At 45.8% G+C, this 14641-nt stretch overlaps 2 protein-coding genes across 3 annotated transcripts; one reads left to right on the top strand and one right to left on the bottom strand.

The window, feature by feature from the left end:
* Nucleotides 1–3064: 3064 nt before the first annotated feature.
* On the top strand, nucleotides 3065–9582 carry LOC127307803 (uncharacterized). Of its 2 annotated transcripts, XM_051338591.1 has the most exons (14): nucleotides 3066–3320; nucleotides 6384–6495; nucleotides 6567–6679; nucleotides 6774–6896; nucleotides 7001–7206; nucleotides 7559–7634; nucleotides 7827–7913; nucleotides 8024–8104; nucleotides 8207–8239; nucleotides 8324–8377; nucleotides 8476–8517; nucleotides 8620–8698; nucleotides 8848–8918; nucleotides 9079–9582. In XM_051338591.1, exons 1-14 carry the CDS (start codon nucleotides 3153–3155, stop codon nucleotides 9139–9141), a joined length of 1308 nt encoding a protein of 435 aa, XP_051194551.1. In that variant the 5' UTR covers nucleotides 3066–3152; the 3' UTR covers nucleotides 9142–9582. The 2 variants fall into 2 exon arrangements, with proteins under 2 accessions (XP_051194544.1, XP_051194551.1); XM_051338584.1 differs by lacking the exon at nucleotides 8324–8377 and having other exon boundaries at nucleotides 3065–3320; nucleotides 8207–8323.
* A 1272-nt stretch (nucleotides 9583–10854) lies between these two features.
* On the bottom strand, nucleotides 10855–13806 carry LOC127307796 (uncharacterized). Its single transcript, XM_051338575.2, has 5 exons — nucleotides 13589–13806; nucleotides 12711–12962; nucleotides 12477–12620; nucleotides 11614–12339; nucleotides 10855–11246 (listed from the first exon to the last, which is right to left on the bottom strand). The coding sequence occupies exons 1-5, from the start codon at nucleotides 13688–13690 to the stop codon at nucleotides 11010–11012; spliced, it is 1461 nt and encodes a 486-aa protein (XP_051194535.1). The 5' UTR covers nucleotides 13691–13806; the 3' UTR covers nucleotides 10855–11009.
* Nucleotides 13807–14641: the final 835 nt, after the last annotated feature.

Here is a 14641-nt window from a genome sequence, read left to right as displayed (position 1 = left end):
TGTTATAGACATGACACGTGGCAACAATAATTTTACAAATAACCCTTACATATTTTTCTCTCGTAATTATGACCCTTTCCTCTTTTCCCCTTCATCGGGCAGTCACTCTTGCACGGCGCGCGGCTCACATCCAAAGCGTCGGCTGCGGACTGGCACACGAGCCGGCTCTACGCCACCACGTCGCTGTCGTCTGCCTCCATGTCCGCGGGGACATACAGGGGCGGTGGTGCCTGACATCGGACAGGGCAGTGGAAAGTACGGCGGATGATCCCCGGCTGGCCGGCTCCGGTGGCTGTCCACATCGCGGGGTGGCGGTCGTGCCTTGCGAGGACGGCGACATACACAGTTCCGCAAGGTGCCAGAAAACCGCTGGGGAGCTCGTATATGCAGGCGTCCGCCCACCATCGTGGGCGCCCGCTCTGATTGACGACGCCTCGCGGAACGCCGGGAAAAAGGAGGGCAACCGAGAGCAGGGCACGGAGGAACTGGAAGGCGCTAAATTGGAGTCTCGCAGCGCCGTAGGCTTCTGCTACATGTGCTCGGCTCGCCGGCCTGCGATGACATCTTGCTTGCGTGGGAAGCCGTGGGTCGGTGGTGCCTCTCCATTCTGGCAGCAGTTCCATTCTCTAGGGCTCCTCTCTCCCACGGCCAGGTGCAGCAAAGTAGCAGACGATGCCAGCACAGCGGCTCCGACGGCTAAGTCTCCGATGGTCATGAGCGGAGCGGTCAGGCGCATCGACTACTTGGGTGCAACGACTCCGTCGGCTGTGTCGGCCAGGTGTGGCGGGAAGCATGGGCGGATCTTTCATGTGCCACGAATGGCATGGTCGGATCGGCAGGCGTGGTGTTACTGCTCCGGTGGCCAAGTTGTGAACGGGCAGAAGAAAGATAAGTACGGGTCAACTCGCGTCTTGGAAAACTGGAATAGGGCAAAGAACTCCTACTACAGTGTAGTCATTTTAGGATATGTGATTAGACTAGTATTATGCGATTAATATGTTAATCATGAGTTCAATGGATAATTGTACTAGGTTTTTTTCGCAAAAATACGCTGCCACGTGTCATGTCTAGATCAGTTTTGTACTGATTTGCACCTCGATTACAAGTTCGTGTAATACCTTACCACATTTTTCAAGTTATTGTTGTATGAAATTGCTCCCACCATGCAAGTTGTTCTATGTGCGATGCTATTACCTCTAAATTATTGCTTCACACATGTGGTAAGTTGCATACCTACTATTGCTAAGTTGTATACCACTCAGTGCTAAGTTGCATACCCACTATTGCTAAGTTGTAGACCACTCAGTGCTAAGTTGCATACCCACTATTGCTAACTTGTAGACCACCTAGTGCTAAGTTGCATACCTCGTTATTGCTAAGTTGTAGACCACCTAGTGCTAAGTTGCATACCCTGGTATTGTAAAGTTGTATACCACCTCGTGCTAAGTTGCATACCCTGGTATTGCAAAGTTGTATACCACCTAGTGCTAAGTTTCATACCCTCGTATTGCTAAGTTGTATACCACCTAGTGCTAAGTTGCATACCCTGGTATTGCTAAGTTGTATATCGCCCAGTGCTAAGTTGGATACCTGCTATTGCTAAGTTGTATACCACCTAGTGCTATGTTGCATACCCTTTTATTGTAAAGTTGTATACCACCTAGTGGTAAGTTAGATACCCCGCTATTGCTAAGTTGTATACCACCTATTACTATGTTGCATACCCCGGCATGGCTGCAATTAAAACACCACTAGCAACATGTTGCTTTTTATCCCGAGTTGCATCCATTTACCAACTAGGTTGTAACTGAAACAAAGCAAAATTGTATGCTAAAACAAGAAAACACCAGCCACATCCGCTTTGATCGAGGTGGAGTGTTCACTTGTGGTGGTGGCTTCCACAAATACAACAAATTGTTTCTTTATACATGTGCTAAGTTGTATTTTTTCGGCGGTATTATTGTTTCATATAGGAGGTAAGTTGTATTTTTTATACAATAAATTGTTTTCTCACACATTTCATTAGGCACGTTCATAGATAGTAAATTGTTGCTTCACACTTGTGCTAAGTTGTATACCCTAGAGCTGATTTTTGGGTCGAGGTGGAGTTGTACCTCGCGGCATCGGATTCCACGAAGACTGCAAATTATTGCTTCAAACATGTGTTAAGTTGTATTTTGAGGGCGCTTTTATTATTATCACACATGAGCTAAGTTGCACTTTGCAATGGCAAATTACTAAATTGTCCCCTACAAAATAATTGTACTGCAAAATACAAAAAATAATAATGTAAGCAACTCTTTGTACTAAGTTGCTTTTGCCACAACACTAAGTTGCTTTTTAAAAAAAGTTTATCGAAACATATATAAATGATATCTAGTTTCGAAGATCTTGGCGCGAGAGGACCAACGGTGAAAATGGATCACAATTCCGACATACGGTGTATGAGTTATGACTTTTTTTAAAAAATAGTTACATGTAGTAATGTGCATTTAATGTCATCCGTGTGCAAACTTTCTATATTTATTTAGGATGAAGGCTTGATTAGACTAACCAGCCTCCGATTGCTCCCTAGACACGTCCATATATTATGTGAAACTTCCACATATGTGTGATGAAGTAATGAACGGGTCGCAAACTGTAGTTGACGAAATTGCTCAATGTTTTCGCCATAGAGAATTAGATATATGTGGAGGTCCTGTAAACGGGAAAGAGCGGTTCCTGTGCATCTTGTTTAGTCTCAACGAACGTTGTGTGAGAGCAAACATATTCTTTTCTTGAGAGGGAACCAGGCTACCGCTTTTCTTGTGACATGCTTTATCAGTCTCTCCACTTGGCCTCACTATTTCTTTGTACTAGTCTTCAAGGAAATTGTATTCCAGTATATGGTCTAGCTACCCTTATTTACTCTGCTTCTTTTCCTGCCTTGTCGGTGAATCTCTTTAAAGATTTGATATGTCACTAGTGCTTAGATTACAAACAATTAATCAGCTACCCTTTGTGCATGTCCGTGTCATACATACACATGTAGCTTGGAGAAACATATAAAGAGGGGAGAGGCCGGTGAGTGGGGAGAAAGGCACGTCACGTAGCATAGCAGAGGAGAGAAAGAGGGAGGGGAGAGTGCGATCGATTGGTAAAGTCGGGAAGAGATGAAGGAGGCCGCGGCGGGGCTGGGGCACCTGCTGGTGTTCGCTTTTCTTTTCTGCGTCGGTGCCTTCATGGTGGCGCCGGTGATCGTCGACGTGACGATGGCGGCGCTCTGCCCCGGCCAAGACCAGTGCTCCCTCGCCATCTACCTCACGGGACTCCAGCAAGCCGTACGTTCTTCCTCCCTCCCACACACTCTCTAACTGTATCCGTTTCTCCGTTCATACTTCATATGCGCATGCTGTTTTAGCTAGGCTTCAGTCAAGTTCAGGCGATCCAGCTAAGTTTTAGTTCCTGCTTGCATGACAAGGGCCAAGCTGCATGCCTGCTAACCCCTTCTCCTGGCAGAAATCGGGTCAGTGTGGCTGTAGGTTGCTTAACTTCCTGTTGCTTCCGCTTGAGCATTTCGTAGGAACACGGGGATGGCATGAAGTGACACGGGGAGAGTGGAAGCCCCACTATGGACGTCTTCCTCCATCAGTAATCAGACCAGCTAACCCTCCACATGGACATGCTTCCAAGAACCAAGATGCACATGCGTGTCCACCGTCTGGAACAAGGGAAAATCTCCCGATTCCTAGGGTTCCCGTATATTATTTTTTCTTAATTTCGCTTTCGTCTCTCGAGAGCCAAGACACGGCACAAATACCCGTCTTCCCGGCGAGCGGTGACGAACTCTGTCGTCGTCACATCGCTTACTTTGAGCTAGCAGCCTAGTGCTGATTCGGTGTGCCCGTTGCGTCACAGGGCGATACGACCACGCACACCCGAGATCTCGCTTTTGGGAACGACCTCCATCGCAAGCAAACAGGCAGGCCGACCACCCCTTGTAAATGTCGCACCGACCACACACTTTTCAACGTTTTACAACTCTCTCCGGTGTCAAAAGCTAGGAGCATTACTTCCCAGGTTGGGATAGAAAAAGTCCTTGGTACCCAGTAACAGCGTCATCTCATTAACAAAGAGTAGTATAGTAACTCTCTAGACAGGAAAACCAACCAAAAGCATAGCTCACTCTTCAGCCTTTCTCTATGCTTAGCTCACTCTGTGTCCTTTCTCTATTCTTCTCGGTGAGGTTTGCCCCGAGAGGGGAGGAATGAGACAGGGCGCAACACAACCAGCACTTGCAAAAAGCAGCCTACTATTTTTCCTTTGAAAAGCTTGCCACGTGCCATCCATTCGATAAGCGAGCTTACAACGCACGCACAACACACCACAAGACACCAGAGTGACTGTTTGAGCACACGAATGAAAAATATCCCAAGAAAACACCTTTTGTGCAAACTAAATTTGCATATTGTCTAGACATTAGACAAACCTAAGACATCTTTCATGAGACGGAGGGGGGACAGGTCCCCTCCGGTCCCTTATCTTCGTCCCTGGTTGTCGCACCATCGCAACGAAACTTCGCGAGCTGAAGAAAGATGCCGTCACAGACAACGAATGATATCCTACGCTGCTAGTGTCACCTCGTGCGCAGACCATGGCCACAAACCCCAGCTTCGGATGGTGCTGATGGTAAAAACAAACTCCACACTCATCGATACCTCCAGCGGATCAACCACCGGAATGGGGTGGAGCTGGGAACACCTTAAACAGCGGTATCGCTACCATCAAAACACCGTTGGTAGGAAACCCTAGCAGAGGAAAGGGGCACCGTGGATCGCTGTTGGCGCTGGACGGTATAGAGACTTTGTCGCCTCTTGCAGGTAAAAGGAGCAAAAATTCTCCACTCGTATCAAATCCAAGAGAATCTGACCAAGCACTAACTTAATTGTCAATCGACTGGAAATTAGCAAAACGGTTTAAAAAACTGAAATTAGTACCACGATCTGATCTCCAGTTACCATGTACTGTATTTGTCTTTGGAAGTGTGGAGGTTCCCGTCAACGAGACGTGTCGTCAACTTTTTGTTTGGATGTTCATGTGCACTGATGATGGGACGCTCCAGCGTGAGTCCAACACTCCTTTTGGCGCATGGGCGGACCTAGCAGAATATGTGACTGTGAGCACCACGGGACAAGTAGAAGCTAGCGTGAAAATCATCACAGACCATAATTAGCCGTGACAGCGTGAGTCGGTGACACTTCATTTTGTAAAAAAAAAAATCAACCACGCAGGAGAAATGTATGCAATATAGTACTCCCTCCATCGCGAAAAGAATGTCACAAGGGAGTATTAGGAGTATTAGAAAGAAGAAAATGCCATAGAGGCCAAAATTACAAACACACAACTCCGAAAGCACAGTAACGGCCTGAACTTAAACAGCACCTACGACCATCAGGGAAAGAAAATGAAAAATTACAGAAGGGGTGTGAAACGACCATGACTAACTGAGAGCCAAGATGCAGCGTCAGATTTCAATTGGTCAAGTACTAGCTGCCTAGCTGGATCGGTTTGTAAGAATTATCAGACTCCTAATACTTGGGTAAGGTGCTTCCTATGTTCTCCTTTGTACTCTTGATCTAGCCTGCATCCACCAGCCTTTCAGTTTCAGGGTTGAACTGGTATTGGGCATGGCTTGTGAGAGACCAGCCCAGCAGCACACTGCTCCAGATTATATCAACGGCCGCACATTGCATGAAGAGGTGTTGAACGACTTCTTGCAGAGTTGCATAAAACAGAACAATCATTATGCGGTAAAACTCTTCTTGCCAAGCGATCTGCTATCCGGATTCTACCCCAAAACACGTTGGCATAAGCACGTGTTAGTAGCAAAGTGAGCAAGATGTCCTGATTTGTCCGAGAAAGAACCGATCGGTTTCCCACTTCCAAATCCAAGTATCCTCACTATTCGGGGATATCTGAAAATTGCCGAGTTCATCCCAAAAATCAAGGACTTGCATGAAAGCTTGAATCGAAATGGGCTCTTTAACATCATTCATCCAGTTACTTTCAGCACATGCTTCAGCGACCGTTCTTCTTGCACGCGAGAGAGGATGAATAAGCTGATAAACATCCGGGGCAATCCCATCAACTATTCTACCCCATATATCTGTCCAGAAGTAGCAGCTCTTTCCATTTCCAGTATTCACGACCTTAGCTGCATTGAAAATCTTCCTGATGATCTCATCGGAAGGGGATGCCAGGTTGCTCCAGGGTTAATCTTCAGCTGTTCTTAGGCACCACGCCCATCTGGTTTCCAGTGCACAGTCCAGGGTTTATCTTCAGCTATTCTTAGGCACCACGCCCATCTGGTTCTCATCCGTAGGGGTACCTTAAAATCGCTGCAGATCACAGGCCTCGGGGCACTCGTGGTGACGCCGGTCGTCGGGAACCTGTCCGACAGATATGGTCGCAAGGCGTTGCTCGCTCTCCCGGCAACCTTGTCCATCGTCCCATTGGGTAAACTCTTGAATCATTCACATCTCCCACAGGTGGTATACTAGCTAACATTTTTCTTTCCCTTCCGCTAGCCATTCTGGCGTTTAACCAGACGAAGCCATACTTCTACGCCTACTACGTCGCCAAGACGCTGACGGCGATGGTCTCCGAGGGCGCCATGATGTGCCTCTCGCTCGCTTATGTGGTAAGCAGCTCGCCTCTCTTGTCAACCAGTCGAGCTCACCTGGACTCGTGGCGTGGATGATCATGGGCTGAAACGTTCTTCCTGCAATGTGAAGGCTGACAAGGTGCCGGAGGCGCAGCGGGCGGTGGCCTTCGGGGTGTTCTCCGGCGTCTGCACTGCTGGCTTCGTCGCGGGCACCATCGCGGCCCGCTTCCTCTCCGTATCCTCTACGTTCCAGGTACATACCTTGTGCTCTGCAGCTGAAGGTGGCGCCTCGTACTGGTTGGCTCATGGGTCACACCTGGCAGCTGCGTTTGTATCTTGATTCCTTGTGCTCTGCAGGTGGCGACGATGTCGGCGGTTGCTGCGGCGGTGTACATGAGGGCCTTCGTCCAGGAGACGGACCGTGGGGCTTCGCTGATGCGCGACGAGGAGGCCTCCCTTCTGCTCTTCGCTCCTTCCTCCAGTACCGAGGAGTTGTCGCCGAGGCTCCCGCCTCTCCGGAAGGCGCCCTCTCTGTCGGAGATGGTGGCCCTTCTTACCAGCAGGTACTACATGCTTTTCTGAACTTTCAAGTAAGCGGACAGGTTGTATTTATGTTCACTAGCTCACCACGAATCCACGATCACAAACAATAGGCTACTAAGACTTTGCCAACTCCATCAGTTCAGTCCTACCAACTCCTTGCATTGGGTGCGTAGCAGTTAGCACTGAGTAGATCTACTTTTAGCTTCAGATAGTTCACCTGACCACAAACAAGTCGATGATAAAATTATCTGAACCATGCTACACTCTTCTATGAAAAAAAAATAATAGACAGTTCCTGCCATCTATTCTCCAGGGAATGTACCATGATATTTACCTCAGATTACCAACTGAATTCCCGCAAATCACTTGCAGCTCGACTTTCACGAGAGCAGCGGTCATCACATTTTTCCATAGCCTTGGTGAAACAGGCCTGCAAACTGCATTACTGGTACTCCCTTTCTTCCAGTAAAACTTGTAAAACAGATCTGTATGTTGTAATTCTACGCTGAAATTCCTCTTATATAGAACTCAGTAATCTGAAACCATTAACAATCTATGCCTTGCATGTTTTTCAACTATACTGGATGGATATCTGAATATGCTTCTGCTGTTGTCTTTTGTGGTACAATTACAAATGCAGTATTTTCTGAAGGCGCAGTTCCACTATACCAAGAACCAGTATGCAAATTTGCTGCTTATTTTTAGCATCATGGGAAGTTTCTCACAGGTACAAGCTCATTTAGCAATGTTTCCCTACGACGTCACTTTATGACCATTTCTGCGCTCAGATTTTACTTGGGCACACCAAAAGCAGTTTATGATTTATGATCTATGCAGCTGACCATGATGCCTCTACTAGCACCAAAGCTTGGTGAGCAGAAGCTACTCGTCGTCGCACTTCTAGGGAGCTGCGTGCACGTAAGGGGATTATTATTGCATAGTCCTGCTTAGTGTTTTTGAATATAACTATCTTGCAAGAATAATTTGCCAATTTGGTCTGATCTGGCGTGGATGCTGCAGGGATTCCTATACAGCATTGCATGGTCATTCTGGGTATGCAACAGATCAAATGACAGTAGAGTAAATGATGCGCAATTGTTTGGTACTAGTCATGCTAAATTTGATGTTTTGTTGAAGGTACCTTATCTTGCTGCAAGCTGTGTCATTCTAAGCATTTTGGTTGGCCCTTGTGTAAGTAGTAATATATCCTATCAGTGCCCGATCTCCACTTTCTGTTTTCGGTTAATGGAACCATGTCAATACTTTTTAAACTGAATGTATTGTTACAGATAAGGAGCATTGTATCAAAAAAAGTAGGACCTTCTGAACAGGTACTAAATCATATATTTTGTTCAGAAACAAAATGAAGTTGCTTATTTCCCCTAAGATATCAGATACTCTCTTTTCAACTTTTTTTGCAATGTTTATTCAAGGGAATGGTTCAAGGTTGTATCACAGGAATCAGCTCAACTGCAAGTGTTATATCTCCTCTAGTATTTACTCCCCTCACGGGTAAGCATTGTCATTATATTTACTTTTGCAGCTACTGATCAGAACAAGTTGTCCTTCATGACATTCTTACTTCTTCCATTCTCATGTACTGCCCACACGCTTAGCCAAAGATGTTACTAACGATAAATTTTCTCCCATTGGTTTGACAGCCTGGTTCCTATCGGAAACTGCACCTTTCAATTTCAAAGGTTTTAGTCTTGCCTGTGCTGGATTTGCAACGGTAGGATCCCTACTGAATATGCCATCACCATGGTCCAACTATTTTGCTGCAGAATTCGAACCTCGTCTTCCCTTGTTGTTTTTCAGATACTTCTTGATATATATATATGAACCTCTATGAACTTCATATTGACTTCTATTTTCTATTGTACTCCTTGCAGTTGGTAGCACTTATAATGAGCATTAATATGAGGCCAGCAGAAGTTCAGCCAGATAACAAATAGAAGAACAAGTGAATACGTGTCCATGTACAGATGACAGAAATCTAGAATGCTAATAATATCCTCTTTCTTACTTACCATCAATAGCCATGATCAACTTAGGTAGCTGTTCTATCCTTGCCAATGGATTACGACAGAAAATGTGGTCTAAAGAATCAATAGTAGAAGCAGGTTCCAGTTTGTCTGTAAAATGTATTTGATAGTTGACACTTGGACTGTTGGACATAGCTAATTAGTTGGGAATGTAAAGCTTGGAGTAAACCACTATGCAACATTTAATATGGATAGTTAACACTATCTCTGTGCAAGAAAAAGGGGGCCCTTTTGCACCCAAAAAAAACATGTATCACATGTAGAATAATCAGTAATGATGTGATAACAGTAGCCAGGATTACACAGTGTAAGAATCTTCTATACTACATATTGATGGTAATTTTTCAGTCATACGGTGTGTCCTAACAAGCATGATATTCAAATGAGAGGAATATGAATGAAATTAAGCGGGCCACTGACCTGTTAGATCTGGGGTTTTCTTTTTCTCTTTTCCCCAACTACATCCAGGGCCGCTTCCGTAAATTCATGTTCATTGTGCCAGGCTGCCGGTCCATGCTCCGCTGCACATTGATAATATTAAATTACTTATAAAATAAGCAGTTTTGAAGCATACATCTAGAGATTAGGGTAACTCCAACACGACGACCCAAATTGGACATTATTTGTGTCCGTTTTGGTCCGTTTGGGTTTGGGTTGCGCCTTGGATAATAACCGGACCATGTCCACACGGTGCACCTAACGGCGCGACGCATTTTGCCTGTGCTGACACTGGTTTTCATTTTTATTTTTTTGACAATTTCGCAAGAAATTAATTATAAATTGGCTGAAACTGGTACATGAAGATAAAATTAAACTAAAACTTAGATACCATAGAAATCTAGTCCTCGCCACTATCGAGGATGATCAACTCCGGTTGGGTCCTTGCGGCCGGTGGTGCACGAGACTCCCGATCACAGCGCCCACGGGGACTATGCAGGTCACAGGGTAGCCAGTGCCGCCTTCATTTCTAAAATGACCAAATAACACTACTTATGAACACCATTCCTCGCATCCTCTCCATCAGCAATCCCAGCAGGGAAATCCATGCAAAGAATAGAATGTGCTCAGCATTTGATTAAGTCTCATACAGAAATGTTTTTCACTACCATACAAAAACTACTAGGTCGGAAACAGAGAAAACCAAAAACAACGTTTCACACAATGCGCTGTCTAGTGGTGAATGTATCAACCAAATTCATAAGCAAGACATGAAGTAATTATGGTTCATAAATGACAAGAGCAAGAACAGAAAATTAACTTCATATGCTGCAGTGCTGCACCTTCCAGTTCATCACTGCCTGGCAAAAGCTCATTGCTCACCTTCTCATTTGCAAAATCTGGGGAATGCAAACATTTGTGGTAGACCATTATAACTTAACCAGCAAAGGAAATGAATCAAGAAGAGCCTAACTGACAAAGTGAAAATAAACCAAACAAGCTTCCTCACACAAGCATGGGACTGTGAAGACATGTGAGACCACGATGAAGGTTTTTTTGAAAGTATAGTATTTACTTCTGTTTTGTATAAAAAAATAAAAAAATAACAAGTGCTACAGAAGGAGCTCCAATGGAATTTTTCAGGAGATACTGGCACACGCTGCACACCATATCAACATTTCAACCTTCTCAACAAAATATCCTTTAAGAACACATATCTATAACACAGAAGAGAGTCGCAAGGTACATAGGCACACTTATACTATTATCACCCATTCAACAGGCTAAAATTATTATTATTGTATATGTACAATTTTGCAATATTCCCAGAGGACAGCAGATCATTTGGCTCTAGATCCGGAGCCATCAGAGATTTCTTCATCCTCATCACTGTCATCAGACGAGTTATCCCTGTCTGCAGCTTGCAGTACAAGACTAAGCAATTCTGAGCTGTCCTCAAGATCCTCCGATGAATCTTCTCCAGCTGCTGGTTGCCTACGTCGTGCTAGCACATGCATGACCAATTCCTCCGGTAAGGCAAAGTGCCAGAGCTTTGCTTTTCTCTTTCGGGGCTTCAACTGGAAGAGAAGAGTGAAAACAATGTGAAACAAAACCCGATAGATTTTGGTTTTTGTAAGAACATTGAGCTAAAACATACAGGCATGATATAAAGAGCAAAGTTTCCAACTTAAGATCTACACAAGAACATTTAAGTTCTCTCCAAAATTAAGACAAATAAGAATGCTGGTAAATGGATATAATTTGCATTTCAAGGGCAAAGGATGCTGAATTGTTGATAGAGATGAATATACTAATGGAAATGGTTCATATAGATGAAGCAAAATGATTTCTTTTTTAATAAACAAATTACTATGAGTCAGCTCTTCAAAATGATAACTGGAAATTGAGATGATAATGACACATATAGATGGCCAGGAGGTTTACCTCCTCAACATTTAACACCCGTGCTTGCTCAATGGCAGATGGAGTCCATAACTTCACATCATTATCAATTCCACTGCTTGCAATCGTCATAGTGTGAGGATGGGGCTCAATACAATTGACAATGCATTCATCACCCTCCATTGCTCGTAAGAATTTCCCGTCTCTCTTCCTCCAAATAAATAACCGACCACAATCTGACCCACTGGCAACATATTCATGATTCGGGCCAATAAAAGTCACACCCTTCACAGTCTCACAATTGCGGTGCCCAACATATCTCTGAGGTACAGGATGATAAACAGCTTCACCAGATGTAAACATTGTTGATTTGGACCCTTTACTGCCTTCAACCTTGGCAGACGGCTTTGGGTCGGGTCCCAGCCCTCCATTTTTAGGGAAGAGGTAAATATTCTCGTTATTGTAAGATACGAGCAACTCACTCTGGTGAGAAAATGCTAATCCTGTTATTCCAACACCCCTATCGCCAATGAGATGTGGTGGACAGTAACAGTCAGATGGTTGAGCGAAATCAGATGACGCATCCCACTTGCATTTACGGATGTCGTAGACACGGGCAAACGGATTGCTTCCTCCAACTGCAAGAAGATTTGGGTTCCTTGGATCAATTGTGATTGCATTAAGGTGGACATGAGAGGAGTATCCTGATTTAGTCAAAGAGTTTCTGCAAACAAACAATTCTGTTGCTGTATTTGTCCTCAAATCAAACTGCACAAGAGCGGAAATGGCTAATTAAAAGGGGTCGGATACAGAGATAAATGTAGCATGTGTGTGCGGACAGGGGATACAAAGATAAAATGTTCATGTGCGCACAGGAGAGTTATTTTGGGGGTTGACGTCCTTACATGTTGAACAAGGCCATCTTCACCACAGCTATAGAAAATATAAGGGCTTCCAGGCTCTATAGCCAACTTGTGAGCCCTTCCATCATGTTCACCAAGCAATGTAGTAAGTGCATCCCCGTCATCCTGGACCTTTGCAACTCTCACCTGATTGCATCGAACAGATTGTAACCTCCGAACTTACTATCACCATCTAAAAAATGAAACGCGTATCAAATGGGAACATGACACATGTACCTGGCCATCAGCAGCACAAGTGACGATGGTGCGATCATCCGTGTAAGGCATGAACCGCGCTTGGAACACGTTGTCACCATGGCCTGAATGGAACTGCATTTTGACTGCGCCGGTGTCCCAATCCCACAGCATCACCTTCTGATCATCGGAGCCCGATATGAGTATGTCACCGTCCGCGTTGAAGCCCACCGTGTTCACGCACCCCGTGTGCCTGTCGAGCTTCCTGTGAATCTGGAGGCGCATTACGAGATCCTGTATGACAGCGCTTGCATTAGCAAGTAGCAGAGTACAACAAACGCACACACTAGCCAATCAGTTAGTCTACTCGTTACTTGATGAGGAAGGAGCTAATAAGCAGTTCAGAATTCAGATCAAGGTATATTTAGTTCAGGCCCTGCTGATTGCCAAATCAAGAGGCCAAGATCAACCGTTCTGTACTGATGATTCTTTGGTTCAGTAACAAACTAATAAGACTGTTGCTGCTCACTACCCGATCATGAAAACCCATTAGCTGCAAGCCTGCAGCCCGGCCACCGAGTTTGATGTGACGAGCAAGAAATGAGCAGAATAGTAGAGAGTACATGACGGTGATCCATCCACGCGCACCAACTCGAGAAGAAAATTGCATCCCCTAACATGAGCAGTGGTCCGAACCAATCCCGCACTGAATCCCAGCTAAACCGACAGAAGTCCACGGCCTCGGTTGGAACTGAACACCCGCAAGAGAAAGAAAAAAAACGCGGATGGAACAAACCGGCGGGCCCGATCGCTGGCTAGCGGCTACGCCGATCCGCTCCGGCGGCGATGGATCGATCGAAGCACAATCAGGGGGGAGATAAGCGGAGTGGGTGGGGACAGGGATGGGGAAGGAGGGCAACCTCGGCGGCGGCGGCGCGGCGGGCGAAGCGGCGGGGGAGGAGGTCGCCGACCTCGCGGAGGCAGAGCTCGGCGGCGCCGTGGCGCGCGGTGGGGCGGCGCATGGCGCCGTGGTCGGCGCGAAGGGGCGAAGTGGTGCGGTTCGTGGTGAACGGCGGGCGAGCACGAGCCTGCTCTGCCTCTGCGGGGAGAAGAGGAGACACACAGCGGTGGTGGATACACTAGTACCCAAGGTTAACCGCTGCATATAGCCGTGCCCGAAAGAAAAAAAACCGCTGCAGATAGCCGTGCCCGAGCACACGTGTTGAGGAGACCGGATCCATTGCGCCGCGGGCACACGTGTCGGATGACATGTCGGTTTGTGGGAGGGTGGCAAATTTTCTGTTAAGTTGGTCTATAAACACCACTGCAACAATGAGATTGGTAGATCATTTCGCTACCCGTGGAAGAGCAAAATTTCCCTAAAGATAAAAGATCTGGCTTTGGTTAACCTGGCACAATGCCATTGCCACCAAAGACAATTTGCTCAAACGTAACTGGACAGGGAATCGACTATGTCAGCTCGAGACTATCAATCATTTATTCTTTGGCTATGATGCTGCTAAATTTTTCTAGAGTGTTGTGGCTACTGCCATAAATTCTTCCACGCGTTTCGGGGAGTTTTTCCCAATTCTTCTGGTGGTTTCCGAAATTTGTCCCCCCCACCAGCCGTAACACATAGATTGCTGGCTTGGCAGCGATCTGCTGGGCTATTTGAAAGTTGAGAAACAGAGCATGTTTCGAAAACAAACCGATAACTTCACCATGTGAACTAATTAGCTATGTTGATGTGTTTATGAAATGCGGAAATACTTTTGTACACCCACGCATGGGTGTGGGTGTTTCCGTCACCATTCATTTATTCCTCGAGATTCGTGCCCACCATAGTATATGAAAAGATTCCTTTCTCTCTCCTCTTTTTATCCGAATCTCAAAGCACAATCAACGGTGACGGAAACACCCACACCCATGCGTGGGTGTACAAAATCCACTCTCGAATGAAATGCGGGCAGGGC

Source organism: Lolium perenne, chromosome 1, assembly GCF_019359855.2.
Source record: "Lolium perenne isolate Kyuss_39 chromosome 1, Kyuss_2.0, whole genome shotgun sequence".
Lineage (NCBI taxonomy): Eukaryota > Viridiplantae > Streptophyta > Magnoliopsida > Poales > Poaceae > Lolium > Lolium perenne.
This window is presented reverse-complemented; position numbering and strand designations above follow the sequence as displayed.

Coding starts and splice junctions, on each gene's coding strand:
- LOC127307803 (XM_051338584.1), top strand. CDS start 3,153: ATGAAGGAGGCCGCGGCGGGGCTGGGGCACCTGCTGGTGTTCGCTTTT. Junction 6,897..7,000: donor CCGTATCCTCTACGTTCCAG/GTACATACCTTG, acceptor TGTGCTCTGCAG/GTGGCGACGATGTCGGCGGT. Junction 8,105..8,206: donor TTCTAGGGAGCTGCGTGCAC/GTAAGGGGATTA, acceptor TGGATGCTGCAG/GGATTCCTATACAGCATTGC.
- LOC127307796 (XM_051338575.2), bottom strand. CDS start 13,690: ATGCGCCGCCCCACCGCGCGCCACGGCGCCGCCGAGCTCTGCCTCCGC. Junction 12,963..13,588: donor GCCGCGCCGCCGCCGCCGAG/GTTGCCCTCCTT, acceptor GCTGTCATACAG/GATCTCGTAATGCGCCTCCA. Junction 11,247..11,613: donor GGGTGTTAAATGTTGAGGAG/GTAAACCTCCTG, acceptor CTTCTCTTCCAG/TTGAAGCCCCGAAAGAGAAA.